Source organism: Gasterosteus aculeatus, chromosome 17 (genome assembly GCF_964276395.1).
Source record: "Gasterosteus aculeatus chromosome 17, fGasAcu3.hap1.1, whole genome shotgun sequence".
NCBI classification, from domain to species: domain Eukaryota; kingdom Metazoa; phylum Chordata; class Actinopteri; order Perciformes; family Gasterosteidae; genus Gasterosteus; species Gasterosteus aculeatus.
Window position 1 is genome coordinate 18,138,095 of NC_135705.1, and position 21,707 is coordinate 18,159,801.

General features: G+C 48.5%; 1 protein-coding gene across 1 annotated transcript; it reads left to right on the plus strand.

Annotated features, from left to right (window-relative positions):
* The first annotated feature begins 70 nt into the window (after positions 1 to 70).
* wnt4 (wingless-type MMTV integration site family, member 4) lies at positions 71 to 17,819 on the plus strand. The gene is made up of 6 exons (XM_078091662.1): positions 71 to 743; positions 13,648 to 13,729; positions 13,818 to 13,971; positions 14,624 to 14,755; positions 14,956 to 15,098; positions 15,760 to 17,819. The coding sequence occupies exons 1-6, from the start codon at positions 667 to 669 to the stop codon at positions 16,228 to 16,230; spliced, it is 1,059 nt and encodes a 352-aa protein (XP_077947788.1). The 5' UTR covers positions 71 to 666; the 3' UTR covers positions 16,231 to 17,819.
* Positions 17,820 to 21,707: the final 3,888 nt, after the last annotated feature.

Below are 21,707 nucleotides of genomic sequence, written 5' to 3' on the forward strand. Positions count from 1 at the left end.
ACACACCACCACCCAGAAACAACCCTCCCATCTAGCTCATACCTCTATAACCTCGCGCCGCCCCTCCACTAAAGCCAGCGCACATCTCTCCTCCGCCAGACGCACCGACAGACGGTGGCGAGCGAGCGAGCGAGGCCGCGCGTATTTACGCTCACCGGAGTGGCGGCGTGCATGTGTCCGGGCGCAGAGCCCGCGGCGCACCGACGGGAGAGCCGCGCTTGTCTGTGAGAAGCCCCGCAGCCGGCAGCGGGAGGGGGGGGCGGGGGGACAACCCGTCAGAGAGGACGCCCGATCAATCAACGCGTGCCAAAAGTTGTTGGACAAGACTCCGATTCAGCCCGAGCGGCTGTAGTTTTATTTTTATTTTATTTTTATTTTTTTAGCATCCCTCTTTTCCTTCCTTCTCCCCGTCCCTTCTGAGTGCGGAGCGGCTGGCTCCGGGGGACGGGAGGACCCGGGCGGACGGACCGTGAAGCTGCGTGCCTCCCCGGTGGATGATCCCCACTGGATGCGGGGCGATGGATTAACAGCCTCCCGCACCGACCCCGGCCGCAGCCTCTCTCTTGTTTTTTGTGTGTGTGCTTTTTTTTTTTTGTTGTTTCCAACCACCAGCCCGCTGCCCACCTCGGGATTATTTCAGCCCTCACCGACCTCTCCGCTCTCGAGATGACCGAGGAATATGCTTTGCGCTGCGTCCTGATGCTCTGCTGCGCGCTGCTCTCCGCCAACGCGAGTAACTGGCTGTAAGTTGGACTCCTCACTTCTTTTACTGCGTGAATATAGAGAGAATGGAGCACATCACACCTCGGCCACCTGACTCCCTCCCGCTCCTCCTCATCCACACATGTCCGCTCGTTCTCCCAATACAGCTGAAAGTTGCAGCTCAGGTTAATTGTTAACCATCAACACACACACACACACACACTCCCCCTCTCGCCCAGACTTAATAAATTACCAACACGGCTGCACCCCCCCCCCCCCCCCCCCCCCCAGCCAAGACCCCTTCCCAAAAATAAATTATAAACATAAAAAGGCTCACAAAAGCTGCCGGTCTTTTTTCCACATAGGTAAGTTCTATATTCTTGATTGGAAATGTTTGAATAATATATTCAGTCAGCCACGAGCAGGTCGATATCAAATGGTTTATTAAGTTGGTGTCTTGAGGGATTCTGTTTTGCAATTTGGGAGATGATGTGAGCAAAAACGTATCGAAAGAATCCTTTCTTAGTTACTAAGATATTTTGTCATCCCCTTCGTCCTTTGATAGAAATGTTGACGTTGATGCTGTTAATTAAAAAAAGTTCCAAAAGAAACTATAGGATAAATGGTCATTTATGAAATGAAAATACGTTAATATCCCAACAAATTGTCATTGCGGTGCAGTAAAATAGTTTGAATGCCCAAAACAAGAGTTAGACTCACCATAACTTATGAACGGTACATCCTCAGGAGAGACAAAGCTCCCCCAGGTCCTCGCAGGCTCGATGTCAGCCCGTAGGAATATTTGATATGTGTTTGAGGCAGTCGGACTACAGTGTCTGTGCCCCCCCCCACTTGCTCCTTCCATGCCTACTCTGTGTGGGAGGGTTCGGTGGCTTCCTGCATTCCTCCCCACGCAGCGCTGCTCTCCATTTGTCTGCCGCCATTCATTCCCCAGCATATAGCTCCAGCTCATCCTTCGGTGGGGGTGTGGGGGGGGGGGGTGGGGGGCACTTTGTTGTTTTGTCCCATGAGAATCAATGCCTGCATGAATATTACCCTGGATCTAATCGTAAAACACCATTGTTCACTCCTCTCGTGTGGTGGGGGGGGGTGGGGGGGGGGGGGTGGAGGGGAGGCTCAGATTGTGGCCGCTGTGCCAAAGAGTCACTTTTTTTCACTTCATTTCTCTGTTTCATTTTACCAAACGATCGGTCGGGCCTTGCTCGTTGCACGTTGACGTCTGGGTGCATAGAGCGCAGCACACGACTGGTATCGCTGACGGCTTCTCGGAATAAATCAAACCGAGGGCCTCGCCAAACAGCACCGTCCGCCTTGAACTCTGTCACTGGGTGCAAGGTAATTGTGCTGTTTGGGGCTGAAGGTGTGGTGACAGCAGCAGCACACAGCAGGCGTGTACAGGCAGGCCGCCGGGCCGCCGGGCTGCTCGACGGGAATCACACTGTGGAGGAAAGTCTGTGTGTGGCGGAGCTGCACGTCAGTCCTCGGCGCCTCAGCGAACCCCTCGATCTTCGGCTTCAGCTGGCAGATGGGGGGTCGAAAAGATGCGGAGCCGGCAGGAGAGAGATAGTTGGTGTTAGATCGGACCAAAGAAAAACACATGCTGTGTCCACTGAGCAGTTTGACTCTTTACCAGTGCTGTTGGCTCGTCTCCATCTCGCTCACGTCAGTGATTACAAACGTCGGGAGACAACGATCCATCGCTTCTCACCCAATTGCTTCGGAATAACACGGGTCTTTCTGGTTGCAATAAGATTCTCTTACTTTTGTAAGTCGTTTGTAATTGTATATCTGAAATGGGCACATTCAGAGTGACGTCATCCCATTGGTTTGGTGATGGCTCTTATGAAGCCCAGACTTCGCCATCTTGGCTTTTTTTGCATTCGATATACGATGGTGTCCATGTTGGGATCGCAAAGGAGTAGAACCGCCATACACGGCTCTGGTAGCCGCAGCGACTTGTCAATCATAGTAAGCCCGCCCTAAAGCATCTTTATGGCCTATTTGACTGTGAACAGACAATATCTATAACATTGTCTATTGTAGAAGGCTTGACGCTGGTGGCCGAGATCATAAACTGATGTTGACTGATTGAATAAATCTGATGGAGAAGTGGAGTCATCTTCTCATAGACCTCTATATACAATCTTGCTATTTTCCCAACCAAAGGAAGATTCAATCGACCAAGTCCTGGCGATCTTCTTTTTGTCTTTTAGACACGATGGCAGGGGATCTACCGGTCAACCGTTGACCTTTTGGGCATCCCGGCATTACAGCAACCACTTTGCAGGTGCTTGTGAATCGGTTTTAAAATAGCCGAAATGTAAAGGAATGATGATTGAAGAAACATGCTATTTACACGTGTTCCAATGGCTGGTCCCGTTGCTGGTACAGCAGTCGTGGTGGACAGGTCAGAATGTGTCGGCCCAGTGTGTGGAAAAGTGTCAAATGAAATCACCGGAGGGTCATTTAGTAGTGCAAGTTCAACAGGTCAAAAGACAGATTTAGAAAAATTAAATTCAAGCAGCCAATAAACATATATGCTGACTTATATGTCTTAGTGGAAGCTACAAAGACGCAGGATCCTACAGGATCCTTTCCCACAATGCAAATGAAATCATATTTTCATTAATTCAATTAAATCGCAGTCCTTTAAAACTACAAATTCTCTCTTTGTTTCAATTCAATTCAATGTGTTTAATTTAGCCCACAATTGCAGATTACAAATTTGCCTCAGGGGGCTTTGTACACGTGCGACATCGCCTGTCACCTCCCAACCCAAAGGGGGAGGATGTGACGTCATCAGGGTTGTTTCTCCACACTTGACAAAGCTCCTGCAGAGCTCCACAGAAGGCAGTGAGCACCAGGTTGTTTGACTGGTTTATGAGCCCTGCAACCTCTTGGGGATGGTGATAACTTTTCCATAAAGTGTATTGCATTCGGTTTGCACAAGCTGAAGAAATACCCAGAACTTGAAAGATTGTGAAATTCCCCCCCCAAAAAACATGGATGAGAAAGTGTTAAGTTAGCAGTTTGGCTGACTTGTTTTAGGGCCAAACTTTCTTCTTCTATAAATGAAATACCTTTTTTTGGTCAGATGAGCAGTATGTTGCCTTTGGTTTAGCTCCTATGTTGGTTATTCAATTAGTTAATGCATTAATTAACCTTGAAACATCATCAGTTCGTTGCAGCCCTGTGGGGAAAAAATAAGACAGGTTGTTTAAAGACGTCAAATCCCCACTGAGATATAGAACTACAAGCAGTTCTTTATGTGCATGTGACCTGCCCCCCCCCTCCCTCTCTGCTTCCAAGTTATTATTGTTTCCCACATCAAACGTGTCTTCCTACGACCACGATTCAGAGCAGCTCTAATGTTCCTAACACCTCTCAGCCGCTCTGACGTCACACTGAACCACAGCCCGTCCGTTGACCTGCAGCCCGTCGGGCATCACGGTGCCAAATCTGAGCGGCTGCTGCGTCACGTGTAGCGTCCCGCTGCCCGAATGGGGATTTCAGCGCTACTTTTCATTAGTTTCTCCGTCATCACCCTCCTCCTCTTCCTCTCACCCTGCTCGGACTGGTTCTGCTACACCTGTGCGCTGCCCCAGGGCTACAGTGTGTGTGTTTGTGTGCCTGTGTGTGCGTGTGTGTGTTGAGCGTGTAAACTGGCGTATTCCCCAACAGTAGCACACACTCAGTAATTACCACAATGGCTGCAATTGCAACACAACGCACACTGCAACTCCCACATGGACGCATGCACAGCTGAAGAGAAGGACAGTTGTGTGTGTTTGTGTGTGCGTGTGTGTGTGTGTGGGGGGGGGGGCATCGGTTTTGAAATCAAATCAAATCTCGTAATCTTTTGGTTATTGAGAAACCAAATTAACAAGCAAGAGGACGTCACTTTCGTCTTGGCAGGAAGTGATCCGGTGGTTTTAACCCTTTCAGTCACTTCACAGCAAAGAGATTCCTGCAAGGCTTTTGTGCTACGTCGCCCAACCCAGTGGGAGCGTGCAGATGGAGGCGACGCCTGCTGCCTACACAAAAAGGCTGCCTGCTAACTGTTGTCATGTGGCCATTAGCAGCTTTATTCTGCCCTATAGGATCGACTTGATTTTACCTCTAGAATCGGAGCTAAAGGAAGTTTATGAATCGTTCCATCTGATTTCGCCGTGCAGTCGGACACGACGCAGGCATCAAGAATAAGTCAACTGTAGAAAGGAGACAATATTCTCACTGATGCTCTCGTTTGCTTAAAAAGGTCAAATAAAGACATTATTCGCTTTCCTCCATCAGCAGTTGTCGGTCCCCCATTGTAACTTAAAGCAAAAGCAACCATTGCGGCTGTGAGTAATCCATCTCACCGCTGTTGTGGCGAAAGAAGGATTACATCTGGCATCTGTGTGAAGATGAGACAAAAAGGGAGAGCGGGCCTTCGCACGGCTTCGTTTATTTGTTCGGTTTAAACCGTCACGAATCTGCTCTGGAGAAAAGGATTAGAATCCTCGTTTATTTGCTCAGCAGAGGACATCCCCTTTAAAGCCTCGAAAGGGACGAGTGTTTGCTTTTTAAACACTTCACTTTGGGGAGGGAACAGTGGGTTCAAGTTTGGACGCCCCGCTCGCCGCCGTCGACGCGACGCAGGAGACACGACAGAACAGCGGCGAGCGCATGTGGATGAAAAAACACAACACTAAACCACCAAATACCCCGCCGTCGCATCGCGGCGCTACATACATGACATTTCTTCGTACTTGTAGCACACACACACACACACACACACCGGCCTTTTTTTCGGTGTGTGAACATGCATGCACGTGTGATGAACAACCATGGTGAGGTGCTAAAGAGATGGCAGCTGATGGGTAACCAGAGAAAGCAGAGACCTTGGCATTGCGGTGCTTACTGGCGCCTAACACTTCTTTACACACACACGCACACAGACAGACGCACACATGAATACGATGAACCTGCAGCATGTTATTTGGAGCACTCTCGTCACCGGTGCGTGTACAGGGGTGGCTCACGGCAGAGGGGGTGACGAGGAAACCCCACGGAAGACGACGGGCGGCCATGTTTGAAGGGCAACAATGGACGTGAACAGCTGATGGCGTTTCTTGAACGTAGGCTGCAGGTTGTCTTTGACGCGTCGATCGATCGTGTACAGTCACTGTGGTCCAGAGGCTTTTGAAGCCGCGAGGCCCGAGAGACTTGAGGGACAGGGGTGAGGCAAAGGTGCTGCTGAGGTGAACGGGACAGGTGCATGCTGGGGGTCAGTAGTATAGTATTAGTATTTGTAGTATGGTAGTTTTATAATAGTTGACCACCAACAGGGTCAACAGCTCCAACAGCAGCTGTGACTCTAAAAGCTTGATGTTGTGAAATCAAACTTTCCCTCAAAGTGGCCCGAGGAGATTTCCGTCTTTGACAGACAGGCCAGCGGAGTTAAAATTGTAACTCCGGAACATGCCTGTGAATCATTGTGTTTTTTTCAATATCAGAGTGATCCAGCTGACGTTGCAAACTAGGAAAGCATAGATTTCCCGTTTTCGTCAGGCGCAACACAATGAAATTTGTTTTTCTATGATTCCATGAATCGAAAAGATGACCTGCATGTCAGCACCAACCACAACTAGTAACAGCTGATTCTGCAAAAGATTAGTCAGACCAATTTGCCTAAATGAACAAATATATGATAACAAATGGAGCAGCAGTGTTGAGATCCTGCAGGAGGCCTTTCAGGATATTGAGGCTAACATTTAGGGTTTGAATTGGTTCCTTTTTTATAAACCCCTTTAAGTTACTGACTCCATACACATTTCCTCTTCATTTAAAACTAAGTGAAGCAGAAAGTTGATAGTTCAATAGTGACAGGTGAGAACCACGCTGAATATTCTAACCTCACGCACAAAGGGGCTTCTTTGTACACACACACACTCGTGAACAAAACACAGTTTATACATGTGTGTGAACCGTGTAAATAGTTAGCAGGACTGCTGCATGTCCAGGCCTGCCTGTTGCACATGAATGATTCCATTTTCCCCAGCGAGCTTATCTCCTTATCTATTCAAGCTGAATGAGGAAATAAAGAGCAACCACAAACGCCTCCATTATGCAGTAATATTTCTTCTAGGTTCACGATGTCATTACATTTTTATTCACTCAACAAATCGACAGTATGGAAGAGCAAAGCACAGGTCATGTGTTACCGACAAGCCTTCCTGTTAACTCCGCTTCTCTATTATTTATTTCAAATTGTCAAATAATCCAAAGATCTCGAACGTGTTACCTCTCATGAAAAATATCAAATCATCTTTAGTCATGAAATAGACCCTAATTACTACAAATGGACCAAAATGTCATTTGTTTCCAAGAGGTCATGGGACCACTACCAGACGTTCACTATGGCACGTTGGCAAGTCGAGGTCATCATTTAGCTGAAAGCTAAGGTTACCGCCGCTGTGGATTCTTAATCTTTTGTAAATATTGGTAAAATGACAAGGTGCATACCTTTTCACTAGAAGCAAACATGTCCCGGCTTCTCATAAAGTCTTGAAAGAAGCTCTTCATGAGAACAAATACGTTGAGAAGATTCAACCCTGCAAACGCGGCGCTGCAGGGAGCGAGTTTGCACTTTGGTTCCGCCTCCTCGTGGTCAACGGGTTTTTGTCAATATGTCTTCGGTTAGCTTCTTGAAATGACATTGATGACATTACACGAGCTCAAAAGGTCGGCACGTTATTTATTACCCCCCCCCCCCTCCCGTGAATTCTGAAGCTTCTGTGCCATCGCTGGAGTCAAACTCCCCCTTTCGGAAAGAGAAACTCTGAACTGAGCAGTTTGAAGCTTAGTGGAAATCATGTGACCAAGGTCGAGTTCATCAGCACTTTGTGTCTCCTGCATTTACCCTTCAAAACTCATATTAATGTGAAGATTAAACACGCAAGTATTGTATAATTGCCAAAGAGCTTATTTTCTGCAACAGTCCAAGATAGAAGGACTTTTTGTGCTGCATGTACTGCGTGTAGCCCCTGCAGCACTGTGTGGGGGGCCACTTTTTGTACCCCCTTCAGCAATGTTGATGATGAAGCCTTCAACTGAACACTCATACGTCGCTCGGCACCGGGATCGGCTAAAGAACTGGTCCTATACACACCTCCAACATCGGTCGCCTGACGGACCATCAAAGGCAGAACCAAGACAATGCAAAGCACGGCGGACAATCACAGTCCAAGAGGGCGATGCCTTTAGTACTTTATCATGACACACACAGACACACACACACACTACTTGATTCCCGGCCTTTAGGGGCCACACCGCTAACCCCCAGGCAGGTGGTCGATTTCATGGCTTATATCGCTCTGTGAAAGTGTGTTATTGTGTGTGTGTGTGTGTGTGGTGTTGGCGTGTTAGCAGAGCATGTTATTTTAAGGGGGAAATGAGCTCTAGTGGAGCCAGCAGCATATAAATACACCCAGACACACACACACACACACACACACACACACACACACTTGACTCATCAGACGCATTCACTCTCATCTCTTTCCCCTCTTTTGCTTCACTGTCTCCACGCTTTGCTTCTATTTTTTCTCTCCTGTACTTTAAAGGATTCCCTTTGACCTTTTTCCACCGTCCCCACATTAATGTCATTTGTCACTGAATACATAAGAGCAAAAGCTATTTTAAGCATAGTGAGTCAAATTTAGATCCACGTAATCGTTCCTACAACAAACCGGACCCACTGTCACCAACGCGGCTCGGCATCATCATCTCAGTGGGGTTATTTTTGAATTGACTCATGAGAAAGAATCACAGATTTTATATTACTGTTCTATTTATTGCATATTACTTCAATGTTTGTGTCAGAAATTGAAATGCTCCTTTCATCGTCACTATGTTTGACTAAATCACAATAATTCCCCGTTCTATTCTGATATTAAATCAACGGCACGCTTTCAGAAGGTGATCATTCACATGAAAACCGTGTTCCGCAAAATTCAAACAGACCGTTTGAATTGAAAGTGTGTGTGGACTGTGCGGGACACTATGTAATCCAGATGTAATCCAGATGTTACAGGGAAACGGTGTGTGTTTGAAGTGACCAATAGGGGCAATGATGTTAGAAACTGCCCCAGTGACAGTTGACTGAAACGAGAGAGAGAGCAGCGCAGGTGTTGTCTGGGTTGGTTTTTGTCGGAGTAGAGAAATTGTAGCTCGCTGCTGTCTAGAAGATTATCACCATCGTGGCTGCTTCTTTCCGTAATGTTGGACATGTCGGACATTTATATTCGGTCAGTGGACAAAAAAAGTCCTTTTTGTGGACGTTTATTGAGGCCGGACTGCAGCGTTCTCTCAGCACTAGAGAGATACGGGATGTTCTTGTCCGGGGTCATGGGGTCATGTTAGTGCACAGCACATCTCAGATTAAGACAGACTCGAAGGACAAAATAAGGCCAACGTGGGTCCTAAATTGTCACAAAAATCCCTCAGTGGTGACATATTGTTATAAGATAACAATATAAGATCTCTGTGTGTATTTGCTGACGTTACTCAGATGTTTCACGTGCTGATCTGTTGTTAAGATCCACATGTCTATAAAATATCTGTCACCATGAAACATTCCTTCAGAAGCTGCTCGAACTAGAAAAGAGGAGACTTTCTTTTCTGTATTTCTGTTACACAACCGACGCATCGAGCCCTCAACCGAGGAGAGCGGAGACACAAGCGGGTTCGGCGGTGCCGTCCCGTGCGGTAAAGCGTTAGTTAAACTGAGAGGATATTGCCCTCTGCAGCTCACTGTGGGCTTTACATCCGGTCGGTGGTCTCAGGTCTCGTCTTCGTGCGAGCGGTTCGAATCGCCGCTGCCCGCCGGACGCTCTAAGCAAAAGGCCTTTTTGCACTTGACTTTGCGTGGAGGGAGGGAGTGTAGCAGGTCCGCGCGCAGCGCTTCTCAGGCTCGCTGCTGCTTGCGTTTCCCATCCACGCTATATTTACCTGTGTACCTCCGCTGTGTGCTCGGCGCTGGAAAGGCAAACATGCGGGTATTTTCATATAAATACACATTAAGGAGAGATGGATCTCACTGAAGCACATTACTGTCGTGCAGATGTGTGCAGGCTGCACATCCACTAAGCCCCCACCCGACCCCCCGACCCCTCCCACGCTGCATTTCTCTCTTCTCCACTGTCCCTAATCTCTCTCCTTTAGGCCTTCGTTTAAGCTTCACAGGGCGACTTGTTAAGGATATTTTGTCTGGCGCTTTATATTCAACGTTGAATGAGGAGAGTGGAAAAGGTGACAGGGACCCGCTAATCTGCACGAGGAGGACAACTCCAGACCTCCTAAGTCTTTGACGGACTTCTCTTCGGTTTTCCATGTTGAACAATAAAGTAACGCTGCAGCTGCAGCTTAACCCGTCAGCATTTTTAGTCGGGATTCATTTCTTTGTTATTTAGTTTATGAAAATAAAATTGTGAAACATGCGGTTCGCAAGTTGCCAGAAAAGAATAGACCCAACTTTTTTTGACGGGCCTTGACGAGAACGCAGTCTTACTTTATTGCGCACACACACAATAAAAATGGCAGCATGCACACAATTCTGAGAATAAAAAAAAAACGGAGGACAAAGAAAAACACAAGACTCCTGAAAAGGCACAAACTCCAAATCCAAATCATTCCAACGAGTTCCCCCCTCACTAAATGCCCGGCTTAGGATTACGTTCCACGTGCGTTCCTTCTTTTCATCTCTCCGATTTTCATAAAAACGCAGTAATCCGAACGGGAGTTTCGTGGGGTATTCGGCCTTTATTTCCTGTCTCCAGATAACACCCTGCGTCATAAACGGCTCCTCTGTTTGGAATTATCTCTTTCTTTTCTCGGGGGGTGAGGCCGCGGGGGCCCCGGGTGGGAGGTTACGGAGCATTCCACCTGGACCGCGGCGCGTTGGCGTGTTTGTGTTGCATTACACATCGCAGCCTTCACAACACCGCTGGCTCCACTGGGGCTTAGGCCCCCTGGGATTTAAGCACGCAACTGCCACAGGCCAGAGAGGAAGGAGGGAGCGGAATGAGGATGAGATGTGGGGATGAAGGTGTGTGTGTCTGTGTGTGTGTGTGTGTGTGTGTGTGTGTGTGTGTGTGTGTGTGTGTGTGTGTGTGTGCTCTCTTGGACTCGTTGTTGAGGCGTTCCGTTAACCTCGTCTCTGGGAAGCGAAGGGCACAAACACGCAGGGGGGAGCAGATAAAAGTGAGACGGGGGATGAAAACGCCCGAACACACACTGGCCCCAAGGCCTCCGCGGAAATGTTCCCACGCGTGTACAGACACACACACACACACACAAACACTTATCCTGAAACATTAGCCGCATAAGGGCTTATCGTGTGTTTATTAAATGTTTCCAGGGTGAATGTCAGGCCGGCCGGATGCCACCCAGCTGTTTGTGTCAGGATGCTGCCTGGCCCAACGGGCTCTCGCCTCCGGGTTCTTCTGTCCGTCGGGTTTCTCCCGTCGCCCGACGGACAGTCTCTCCCGGCCCGAACGTAGCGCTCGAGCGGCCGAGGCTACGCTAAACAACACGTGGGGGGGATCAAACAGGCACACATGGCTTTGATGGAACCCCCCCCCCCCCCCCCCCCACGCTACCACAACAGAGCCAATCAGAGCCGGGCAGAGGCGAGTTGGAACGTGGAAGGCAGGACATGTGGATCTGGGGAAAATATATAAGCTGGCAGAGGGCTTGAATCCCCCAAGAGTTTAGATTTACTCAACTTAATGGTTGTGTATTTCTTAAACGGTATATTGTTCGGTATATCGTATTTCCTGCTAAGGCCTTTTTTTGGCCTGGTATGGCCAGTATAGCAAATGGTGGCTAACGTTAGCCAAAGTTAGCATTACAAATATTTGATCACAGTGCTAAAAGAGGACAGGAGACCTTCTCCTCGTTCCGGCCAGGACCCAAATTGTGACGCCTTCAAAATGCTGTAACACTCACATGTTGAGCGTTTTTGATATGCCGAGTATTTGTAGAAATGTCTCTGAAGTTTCTTTTACGTTTACATTTATTCCTGGGACATGTTCTAGTGCTTCTCCTGGCTACAGTGACAAGCATCATGCTGCTGCTGCTGCTGCTATTAAAGTTAATCACACTTTGAGCTGGGGGCGATCGGTCTAAATTAGAGCTCTGGCAGTGTAAATGTTTACCTCCGCTTGTCCCATTTTGCCTCTCAGGCAGAAGCCTTTAGCGTAGGAGCTCGACGTAGACCGATGTCACGTGGCCAATGCAGGGAAACGCTCGCAGTGAGGTGAAGGCGATAAAACTGCTTAGTTTGCTTCAAAATAAGAACGCCTGAAATAAAGCATGTGACGTCACGTGACTCATTTTGGACCTTCAAAGACCTCCACCTACAGTCAATCATCCAGCCAGAGATGCATTCTTGCCCGCAGTTTTTTCAAAAATGTCGCTGCAGAGTGAGGTCACCCCTGCGGGTGGATGTGAGCGGATGTGGTGGAGATGTGGTGGAGTGGCAGAGAGCGGGGTTATCGCAGCGATGAGTGCTAAATGCTGACACTGTCTGGAGGGATGAGAAACAGAAGTCCATCAAAGAGACGGAGATGTTATCTGCCCCGTTGAGAGGAGGAGATGAGAGGGTGGATGAGAGGAGGAGCCGTCTGACCTCTGCAGCGACGGTGTACTAATTATACCGCCACATTTACGAATAGCCATGACGATAATGCGCCAATGCAACACATGGACGTTACCACTCAAACTGCACGACTGGAGGATGCAGACGAGTGGAGGAGCGGCCAAACGCCGATCCGTGCGTGATGAAATCGATCGATCGGGATGTCATCGGTGGCACGACTTGCCGCGTGTGTGTTGTGCGTTACCGTCAATGATCCAACAGCAGAACTCTCTGCAGTCTGGATGTGGGCCGCAGCTCGATTGAGACGGACTAGCAGGGCTTTGCAGAGGTATGTGTGGTCTCAGGAACCCACAACTCATAAAGCAAGGTTGAGAAACCTTAAGGAAAAACATGTTTGCTGGGATGGAACGATGGCCTGAAGAAAAAAAAAGTTCATTATTTTGGAATTTGCTTTCATTGAGGCCCGTTTTGATATTCAAACTCTGCAGTTTATTTTTCATATACTTTCTATATGTAGAGTGTTGAATTTTGCCTGTTGAGCATTTTTGGGACCCCCCCCCTCCCCCTCTGATTTGCGTACATTCTACGATTAGGACTGGATAAAACAAACAACACAAAACAACCTCTGACACAATTTTAAACTTTTGTGGATGGGAAAAGAAATGTTACCTTGTGTCTACACACTGTTGACACAATGTAACACAACAAACAAATCACAAGCTAACTAGTACCTTTCAAAGCGCCAAAACTGTGTCACGTGGATCTGCAAAACTTTCCATTGTTTTTCAGAACGTATGTTTTTCAGACTCAACATACGTCTACATGAGCGCACTTTGAGGAGTGTAGACGGAACATAATCAGGGCTGCTGCTTATGAGGAAGCCTATTTCTGTAAGGTGCAGCTGGGACTGGAGATATGAGGCTGAAGTGAGGTGAGGTGGATGTGTGAGGGTCAGGGCTTCCAGACTGATGCCATTTACTCACCCATCTTGTTTGTGTGTGTGTGTGTGTGTGTGTGTGTATGCACTATATCTCCCCGACCTGTCTGGCCTGGAGGTGGTGTGTACGATAAGCCACTTTCCCTCCTCTCAGTGTCCTCACAAGCAGACATTTATCCAAAACAATCCCACAACGTCATGGGAAGCAAACCCCTCGGTGCACAACGCGTGCTTCACCTCGACGGGGTGATCAAATTCTCTCCTTGCAGGATTTTCAAGTGTCACATTTTCTTTGACAATAACTGTGACACTGAGGTTTGAGGTCCTGTTGTCATTTTGTCAGGTACCTGGCCAAGCTGTCTTCAGTGGGGAGCATCCGGGACGAGGAGACGTGCGAGAGGTTACGAGGCCTCATCCAACGACAGGTACCCACATCCACCTTTGTGTCCAACATTGTTTTCTGCCAGCGTGGAGAACCAATCATTTGACAGCTCCCGCGTGTCTCCGCTCCAGGTCCAGATCTGTAAGCGCAGTGTGGAGGTGATGGACGCGGTGCGTCGTGGAGCCCAGCTGGCTATAGACGAGTGTCAGTTCCAGTTTCGGAACCGTCGATGGAACTGCTCCACCCTGGAGACCATGCCCGTGTTTGGCAAGGTGGTCACGCAGGGTAAGACGATGCTCTGTGAGCCTTCCCGTCGCCGACTCCCAGCGAGTCGCTTGAAAGACGAGGCGAGGACCAACCAACCGGTGTCATCCCCAACCTGCCACGTGTGGGTGACACGGCTTCAGTAAAGTCACGCAGCTTACGTTCCGGCCCGGGATGTAAATTAGTAACGTTGTGTAACCGCTTACGCTACTTAACATGAGTCAATGTTGACTTATGGTTTCACTGGGAACACAAACACTGGTCTCCTGGGAGAAAGTCCTGTGTTTGCTTGACCCACACGTCGTCCCCCCGGGGGGGGGGGGGGGGGGGGGTCGCTCTGAGCGGCAGCTGGCTTTGAAGCTGCTCCACAGCCCTGTGCATCGGTATGAGGCAATGAGATGCCTGAACCTCCAACTGATTGACACTCCAAGCCACGTTTACAAAAATAGAGTTATTTCCATTCAGTAACATTTTAGAGCTGGTTTCCATTTGTTTTGGCTCAACCAGCTCGTGTGTGTCGATGTCGGAGCTCCCTTAGACGTTAATGCAGTCTTTATCTGTAGAGGTTTCCTCGCCAGTCAAAACGAGGAGCACTTTTCAGTTACATAATGAAACAATACGGCTGTGTGTGCCTGTGTTTGTGTGTGTGTGTGTGCGTGTGTGTGTGTGTTAGGCACCCGCGAGGCCGCCTTTGTGTATGCCATCTCAGCAGCCAGTGTGGCGTTTGCGGTCACGAGGGCCTGCAGCAGCGGAGAGCTGGAAAAATGTGGCTGCGACCACAATGTACATGGAGTGAGTCCAGAGGGTAGGTCTCTCTTTCCCTTCCACACAAACACACACACACACACAAAAGAAACAGAAGGACCAACTAATCCAGTACATTTTAATGCAATGAGTTTAAAAAGTAAACTGGAATAACGTTCATATTCAGCATGTTCCATTGTGACAGCTTTCATGTCTTATTTTCAGGTGTATAATGATTATTTTCTCATTGTCGTTTCACAGGGTTCCAGTGGTCGGGCTGCAGCGATAACATTGCATACGGCGTGGCTTTCTCCCAGTCCTTCGTCGACGTGAGGGAGAGGAGTAAAGGCCAGTCCTCCAGTCGGGCTCTCATGAACTTGCACAACAACGAGGCTGGCAGGAAGGTAACTAGCCGTCCTTGGCATACAGAATGCGCCCTTTGTGACACGCTGCTGCTACTTCTTTTAGAACGGCTTCAGCTCAGTTCAACAGTTCACTTTTCTGAACCACCTTTGCACTTTCCTCGCAGTCTTTATTTGATATAAGTTTGAGCCTTTAGTCGGAAAAGTCCGGGGTAAGTCTTTCATTTTCTAGGTAAGTCCAAGTCTCAAGTCAGTCCAATCGGGAAGCTACTTCGAAAGGTGTCATTAGAGGCTGCAGTCCAGAGACAGAGACGAGGCAGGTCTCGAGTTGACGAGTTGAAGACAAGTTAAAGTCAAGTTTATCATTCCAGACTAGCTGGCGTCTGGTCCAAAGTAATATGAGACGATTCAAAGTCAACTCCCAGCCGAGCTTTAAGTCATCCAATAATCAGTTCGTCTTCAGGTCATTTGAGACATTTCAATTTAAAAATACATCAAGTTCAGAATCAATCAGAATTAAATGAAGTCCGACTTTAGCTTCAAGTCTCTGGTAGCCGGACAAAAAGTTGTCGTAGTCACGACGACGTAGTTGTACAAGCAAACAGTCAGCATGTGACATATGGATCCAGATGTCCACATCAGCATTGCCTCGTCGTCACATCAGTTCAAGGTCTTTCTGCTAACCAGAGTTTCTTCTCTGCAGGCCATCCTCTCCCACATGCGCGTGGAGTGCAAATGCCACGGCGTGTCAGGCTCCTGTGAGGTGAAGACCTGCTGGAAAGCCATGCCGCCCTTCCGCAAAGTGGGCAACGTCATCAAGGAGAAGTTCGACGGCGCCACTGAGGTGGAGCAGCGCAAGGTGGGCACCACCAAAGCCCTGGTGCCTCGAAACTCCCAGTTCAAACCTCATACTGACGAAGATCTGGTCTACCTGGAACCCAGTCCGGACTTCTGCGACCACGACCCGCGCACGCCGGGCATGCTGGGCACCATGGGCCGCCAGTGCAACCGGACGTCAAAGGCGATCGACGGCTGCGAGCTGATGTGCTGTGGCCGCGGCTTCCAGACGCAGGAGGTGGAGGTGGTGGACAGGTGCAGCTGCAAGTTCCACTGGTGCTGTTACGTCAAGTGCAGACAGTGTCGCAAAATGGTGGAGATGCACACTTGCCGGTGATGGTGGCAAGGCACAGAGGGCACTGCTGATGAACAAAGCCAACGTCCCCAAACTCCTGCTCCACCACAAAGGCCAAGAGGGAGCAAGAAAGACTCGCTAACCTCCCTCTTCTCCCGCTTGACAGCACGCCACCCTCCCGATACTGGCCAACAGACCGAGGGGCTTGGAAGTCAAACGTCGTCCTATTCCTTCTATGACACCTTCATGGACATCAGCAGATCACGCATGGGACCGCAAATCTACAGAGGCAGTTTGTTTCCTCTCAAGTAGAGCGTCTTTCACTTTCCGCCCCCCTCCCTCACTCTCGTGCTCGCTATGTGTCGTTGACGCTTCTTGTTTTTCTAATATTTAACTTATTTTGTTGAGACTGAGGAGATGGCCGAGGGGCGGACCTACAAAGGGGGGGGGGGGAGGGGGACAGGCCAACGGAGATGACGGGGGACAAACTGGACCCACGGTGTGGGCAGAGGAGTGGGTGGGGGGTTAAAGGGTTGCGTTGGGGTCAAGAGGAGGGTTGTTTGCCCTCTGTCCTTGCTGCTGCCGCTGCTGCTGCTGCTTTTCGGAGGACTCAGCCGGACTGCTGGATGTCTAGAAAGGGAGACGGCGAGTCCGTCGGGAGGGCCGACCGTGATTAGCTCCCCGAGTGCGCATGGCTGTGCTGAGCTGAGGTGGTTTGAGGCGGTTGAGTCATTTATTTTGCCCCCTTCAAAGCCCTGATGCTGCTTCACTCACACACACACACTCACTCACTGTCAGTAGGAGGATGTTGATTGACAGGCGAAAGCCACTTTCAGCTCCTTCCTGACTTTTCTGTACATTACTGGCAGGTGAAGTTCATGGCAGGTTCGCGATGTTGTCACACACACACACACACACAGCAAACATTGTTCCAAATCAACACCTGTATTCATCCACAGCTGCTCTACACACAACATGAAACCAGACACCGTGCAACGAAAAAACGCTAACGTATCTGCATTTAAAGAGCGATTTGTGAGAGTCTCGCTCGTTGATCTTGGGCCCCCACCTGCACGGCGCCATCTGCCTAAAACGCTACACAAAGGGGTCTGCCAGAGGGTTGCCGGGCATGCTCACCATGCATGATGACTGAAGCACTTTCTCTCCAAGCGCACATAGAGCCCTCGCAGCCCCAGCAAGCGACTATGTGACCATACACGCAGTCTTCCCTGTTTAAACACACACACACACACACACACATAGTTTCCCATGCCACTGTCAGGACTATTGTTGTCTTGTGCCACCACCACGAAGCCAAGCTTTCCCTTAATAACGTGCTATCATTATAGAGACATACTGTAGATCTTATCTTGTAAGACTTATACACTGAAGAAGACTGTACTGCCTATGAATGTATGTTAATACGGAATATATGCTGTGTCAAAAATGGCTGTTGTCGCGTCTTTCAAAAGAGTCCACGTGTTTTGTGTGTGTGCATGAGAGGACAGAAGCATGGAGACGGTGGATTCATTCCCCATTCCACCACCAAGCCCTGAGACACACACACACGCAAAACGCAGCCCTTCTGACGGACGGACACATATTTCAATAAAATCGTCCATTTCCCGTGTCTTTCAGCTGCGTTATTATGTGACCACAGTGTGCACGTTGCAGCATTTAGTCAGTGTGTGTGTGTGTGTGTGTGTGTGTGTGATTGTGTGTGTGTTGTTTGGCCCTCTCCCAGCACCCCTGACACCTCCAGACACAGTTAAATGTGCCATACGTTACTGCGTGCAGCATATCATCTGGAGACATAAGCATGTGAAGTCTGCTCTCGGGAAGAACCGGAGCGTCTGCTCGGGTTCCAGCGACGGCCCGATTGGGTTCGGGCTGAAGAGGGTGAACAGAGGCGAGGAACACCAAGCTGTAGCAGGGATCACAGCCAAATGCAGACCACATGGTGCAACCTTTTTACCCTCCTTCTGTCTCTATCAATATCACAACCCCCCCCCCCCCCCCCACCAAGCTTTCACGCTCTTCCTCCAGCAGTGTTGTAGACGTACACCGGTTGCTCTCCCCCTCGGGCATGGTGTCCTTCATCAAGCCCCCATGATGGCCTGGAAGGGGTGGGTGGTCACACTGATGGGGAAATGTCTGCGTGTGTGTGTGTGTGTGTGTGTGTGTGTGTGTGTGTGTGTGTGTGTGCGTGTGTGTGTGTGTGCAGTCGGCCACACAGCCAAATGTACAGTCAGACAGTCAGTCAGACAACTACTAATGCCTTTTGTGGTTTGCTGCGGTTGTGGCTTAGACCAGAGGCCGACAGTTGGGTTTCACTACTCAGCGTGAGGGTTTGTGTCAAAGTTAAGATGCAGCAAACACGGGGTTATAAAGCTGATTCAAATATTTGTGGAATAAAAAGAAAGTTGATATTTTGTGCTAATATTTCACCTCCGTACGGACAATATTCAGGCCAAAAATACCCCAAAAATGTATACATCATGTACGCACATCTTTGATAAACATATCCAACATCAGACACAGCGTGCAGTCTCTGGTGGCAGCAGTGACCTGTCAATCACATAAGCCTGCCCTGAAGCATAGCGTGCTTTGAGTTCCAATTCAGACAAGAAGCACCACAACTCACTTAAAACTAGGGATTGAGACGGTAAACACATGTTTACAATGTTTACAGAGGTAATTCATCAAATGAGAAGTTCTCATAAACTTCTATGAATCTGACTTCTTTTTGAAACCGGAGGAGTCGCCCCCTGCTGGTTGATAGAGAGAAAGCAGGTTTTAAGACCAACTGAATCCCTTTGAATTAAGAAAGGGCCGAAAGGAATACGAGCCGTTACTGTGTGTGTGACTTACAGGCGATATATAGAAACAAGTGTTGAATTCATAAGCAACACAATGTAGTCCAGGTGTTTTGCTGCAGCGATACTGCTCTGATAAGACTAGTAGCATGTAGTGGCTAACATAAGCTAGAGTTGGCTGACGTTAGCTCATAGTGGCTAACGGTGGCTAACGTTAAGTAGATAATGCTAATAATAGCTTGTGGCCGCCAGAAAAAGTTACAACGGTCAAACCTTTTAGGTGAAATCATAATCATCATAACCACATGATCACAATCATAACTTATAACGTAACTTATGAAGCGATTTTTTAAAGAGTTTAAAAAGTTTATGTCAAAGATAAAAATGTTGAATAAAATAAGAAGCGAGCCATAAACACATTGTTGCACTCGTAATTTCTCCAATTACATGTCCAATGTTGGTAAAAAAATAAAATAAAACGAACGTGAGAAGATTCTTTATTGTACACGTCCTACATCTGCAACGCACAACAACCCATAAATCCAAGAGACACACACTGATATTTCATTGAAATGCCACATTGTGAACAACAAAAACCATATTGAATGTATACGAATAAACAAAAAGAAACCTTGCTTACGAGATACCAATTACGATAGTTTCATAAGCGCATAAATGACTTAATGACCCTCGCTGCAACAAGAGCGACCCTCACGATTTCAGTCGTACGATCAAGGCTCCAAACTTAGTATCACACTGAGTAAAAGCAATGTGTTGGAGAATGCACGTTGAGCACTGGAGTCCACCACCCCCCCTCTGTCCCTCCCAAACCGATTTATACAGCGGCTCAGCAGCAACTTTACGTCAACTAATGAGAGGTAACGGTGTGACCACCTTTCTAAAAAAATAAAATATGTACGATGGTCAATGGCGAGAGACAATTAAGTATTTGATCCCATATGAATTGTGTCATGATGTCTGTGAATTTAAAACCTAATTCTGCACATCAAGAAATGGGGCACGATAGAACTTGACTCTAAAAACCAATATTCAGTTTCATCACCAGATCTAGTATGTCTCAATACATCCGCTGTGTCACTGAATAGCTATCAAGCATACAAAATAGTATAGTAGTCAGATGTGACAGATATGACATAATGTGTTGCTTTTTCAGATCTTCACTTCTATTCAAGACTTGATCCCAGAGGTGACCAGGCCTTGGAGAGACAGACAGTTTCTCGTGGAAATCGCTCTTTAAAGTTTATTGTGGATAATGATGAAAGATATTGACAGAAATAAAAAATGAATCATTTGCTCCCTCGTGCTCCGCTGACAATGAGAGAGATCACTGGGCCCCGAGTGAACGTTCCGCCTGGGAACTCTTATTCCCAGCCGCCAGCAACAGGTGTGGCGATTGCGGGAGAGAGAGGGAGAGAGAGGGAGAGGGAGAGTCACGATAAGACGAGGACGAGGCCTCCCTGCCGGTTGGCGAAAAAGCTCGAAGGCCACGCGGGATAAAAGCAACTCAAATCAAAGAACTAATAGATATTGTCATAAACCAGTAGCGAGTTTATTTATCGAGCACATCGTGCAGATAGTCTACACATACAAACACACAAATTCTATAATGACATGTATGCGACAGCGACGGCGTCATACAAAGTCTTCTCCCGGACCGGCAGCTGAATGTCGGCCCCTCTGCATCTCTCGGGTTGAGGGCTTCCTCACGGGGGCCCGCCGTGAGGGCGAAGGGTTAACGGTGCAGGTCGGCTACATATTTAATGCCACTCGCTCAGAGAGGGCTGGCTTTATCCCCGGGCCCGGCCCTCCCAGGCCCCTCTCAAACTCCCAGATCTCTTCAGCATACTTCTCATATTAAAAGAAAACAAGTTACACAAATGAGACAGATGGTTCTTGTTTGTGATGACAGTTGCAATTCTTTCTCCTCCTCCTCCTCCTCCTCCTCCTCCTCCAGACCCCCTTTCCTCTCGGCTTTTGCTCCGGTACCTCCGCCGCACTCTGCCCCGAGAAGGCCACGTTGCGCAACGCGAGCGGCGCGGCCATGAGAGAAAAAAAACAATAATACTTACTCAATGTGTGAATTCATCAGACACACAAAAAAAGCCCCCCCCCGAGACTTCAGGCAGGGGATGTTTAAGCAGCGGCAAAGGGGGGCTGTTGGTTGCCTTTGAAGAGGAAAGTTGGTGACCAACGGCTTCCTGTCTACGTCCCCGTGTGGGGGGGGGGAGCAGCAACCAGGAACCAATGAGTCCTCCTAGAGCGTCCAACGTCTCGTACGCACGACCTCTGAACTCTCTGTCACTGTCTGATTGTGAAATCGTCAAATGCTGATCATTGATGTACTGCGAATCGTAGCGAGAGGATCAAACTAGAACGTTCTTGGATTATGCGTCAGCGGGGAGCTTGAAGGGGAGGGGGGGGGGGGATTTCTGTCACAATCTTCCACCACCCGGACTTCTTCGTCCGGTAAACGCTCTCTGTTATTCCCGTCTATCCAAACAAACCCACTGAGCTTCATCTTCGCGGGTTTCCGAGCAGTCGTCCTGAGGTTACATCGTATCTGATCAGATAAGATCAGTCGGGACCAGTGAGAGTGACACACACACACACACACACACACGCACACATGTGGTTGATCAGGCTGATGATGAGGGTTACCACAGCTTCATCCCTGGATGCTGG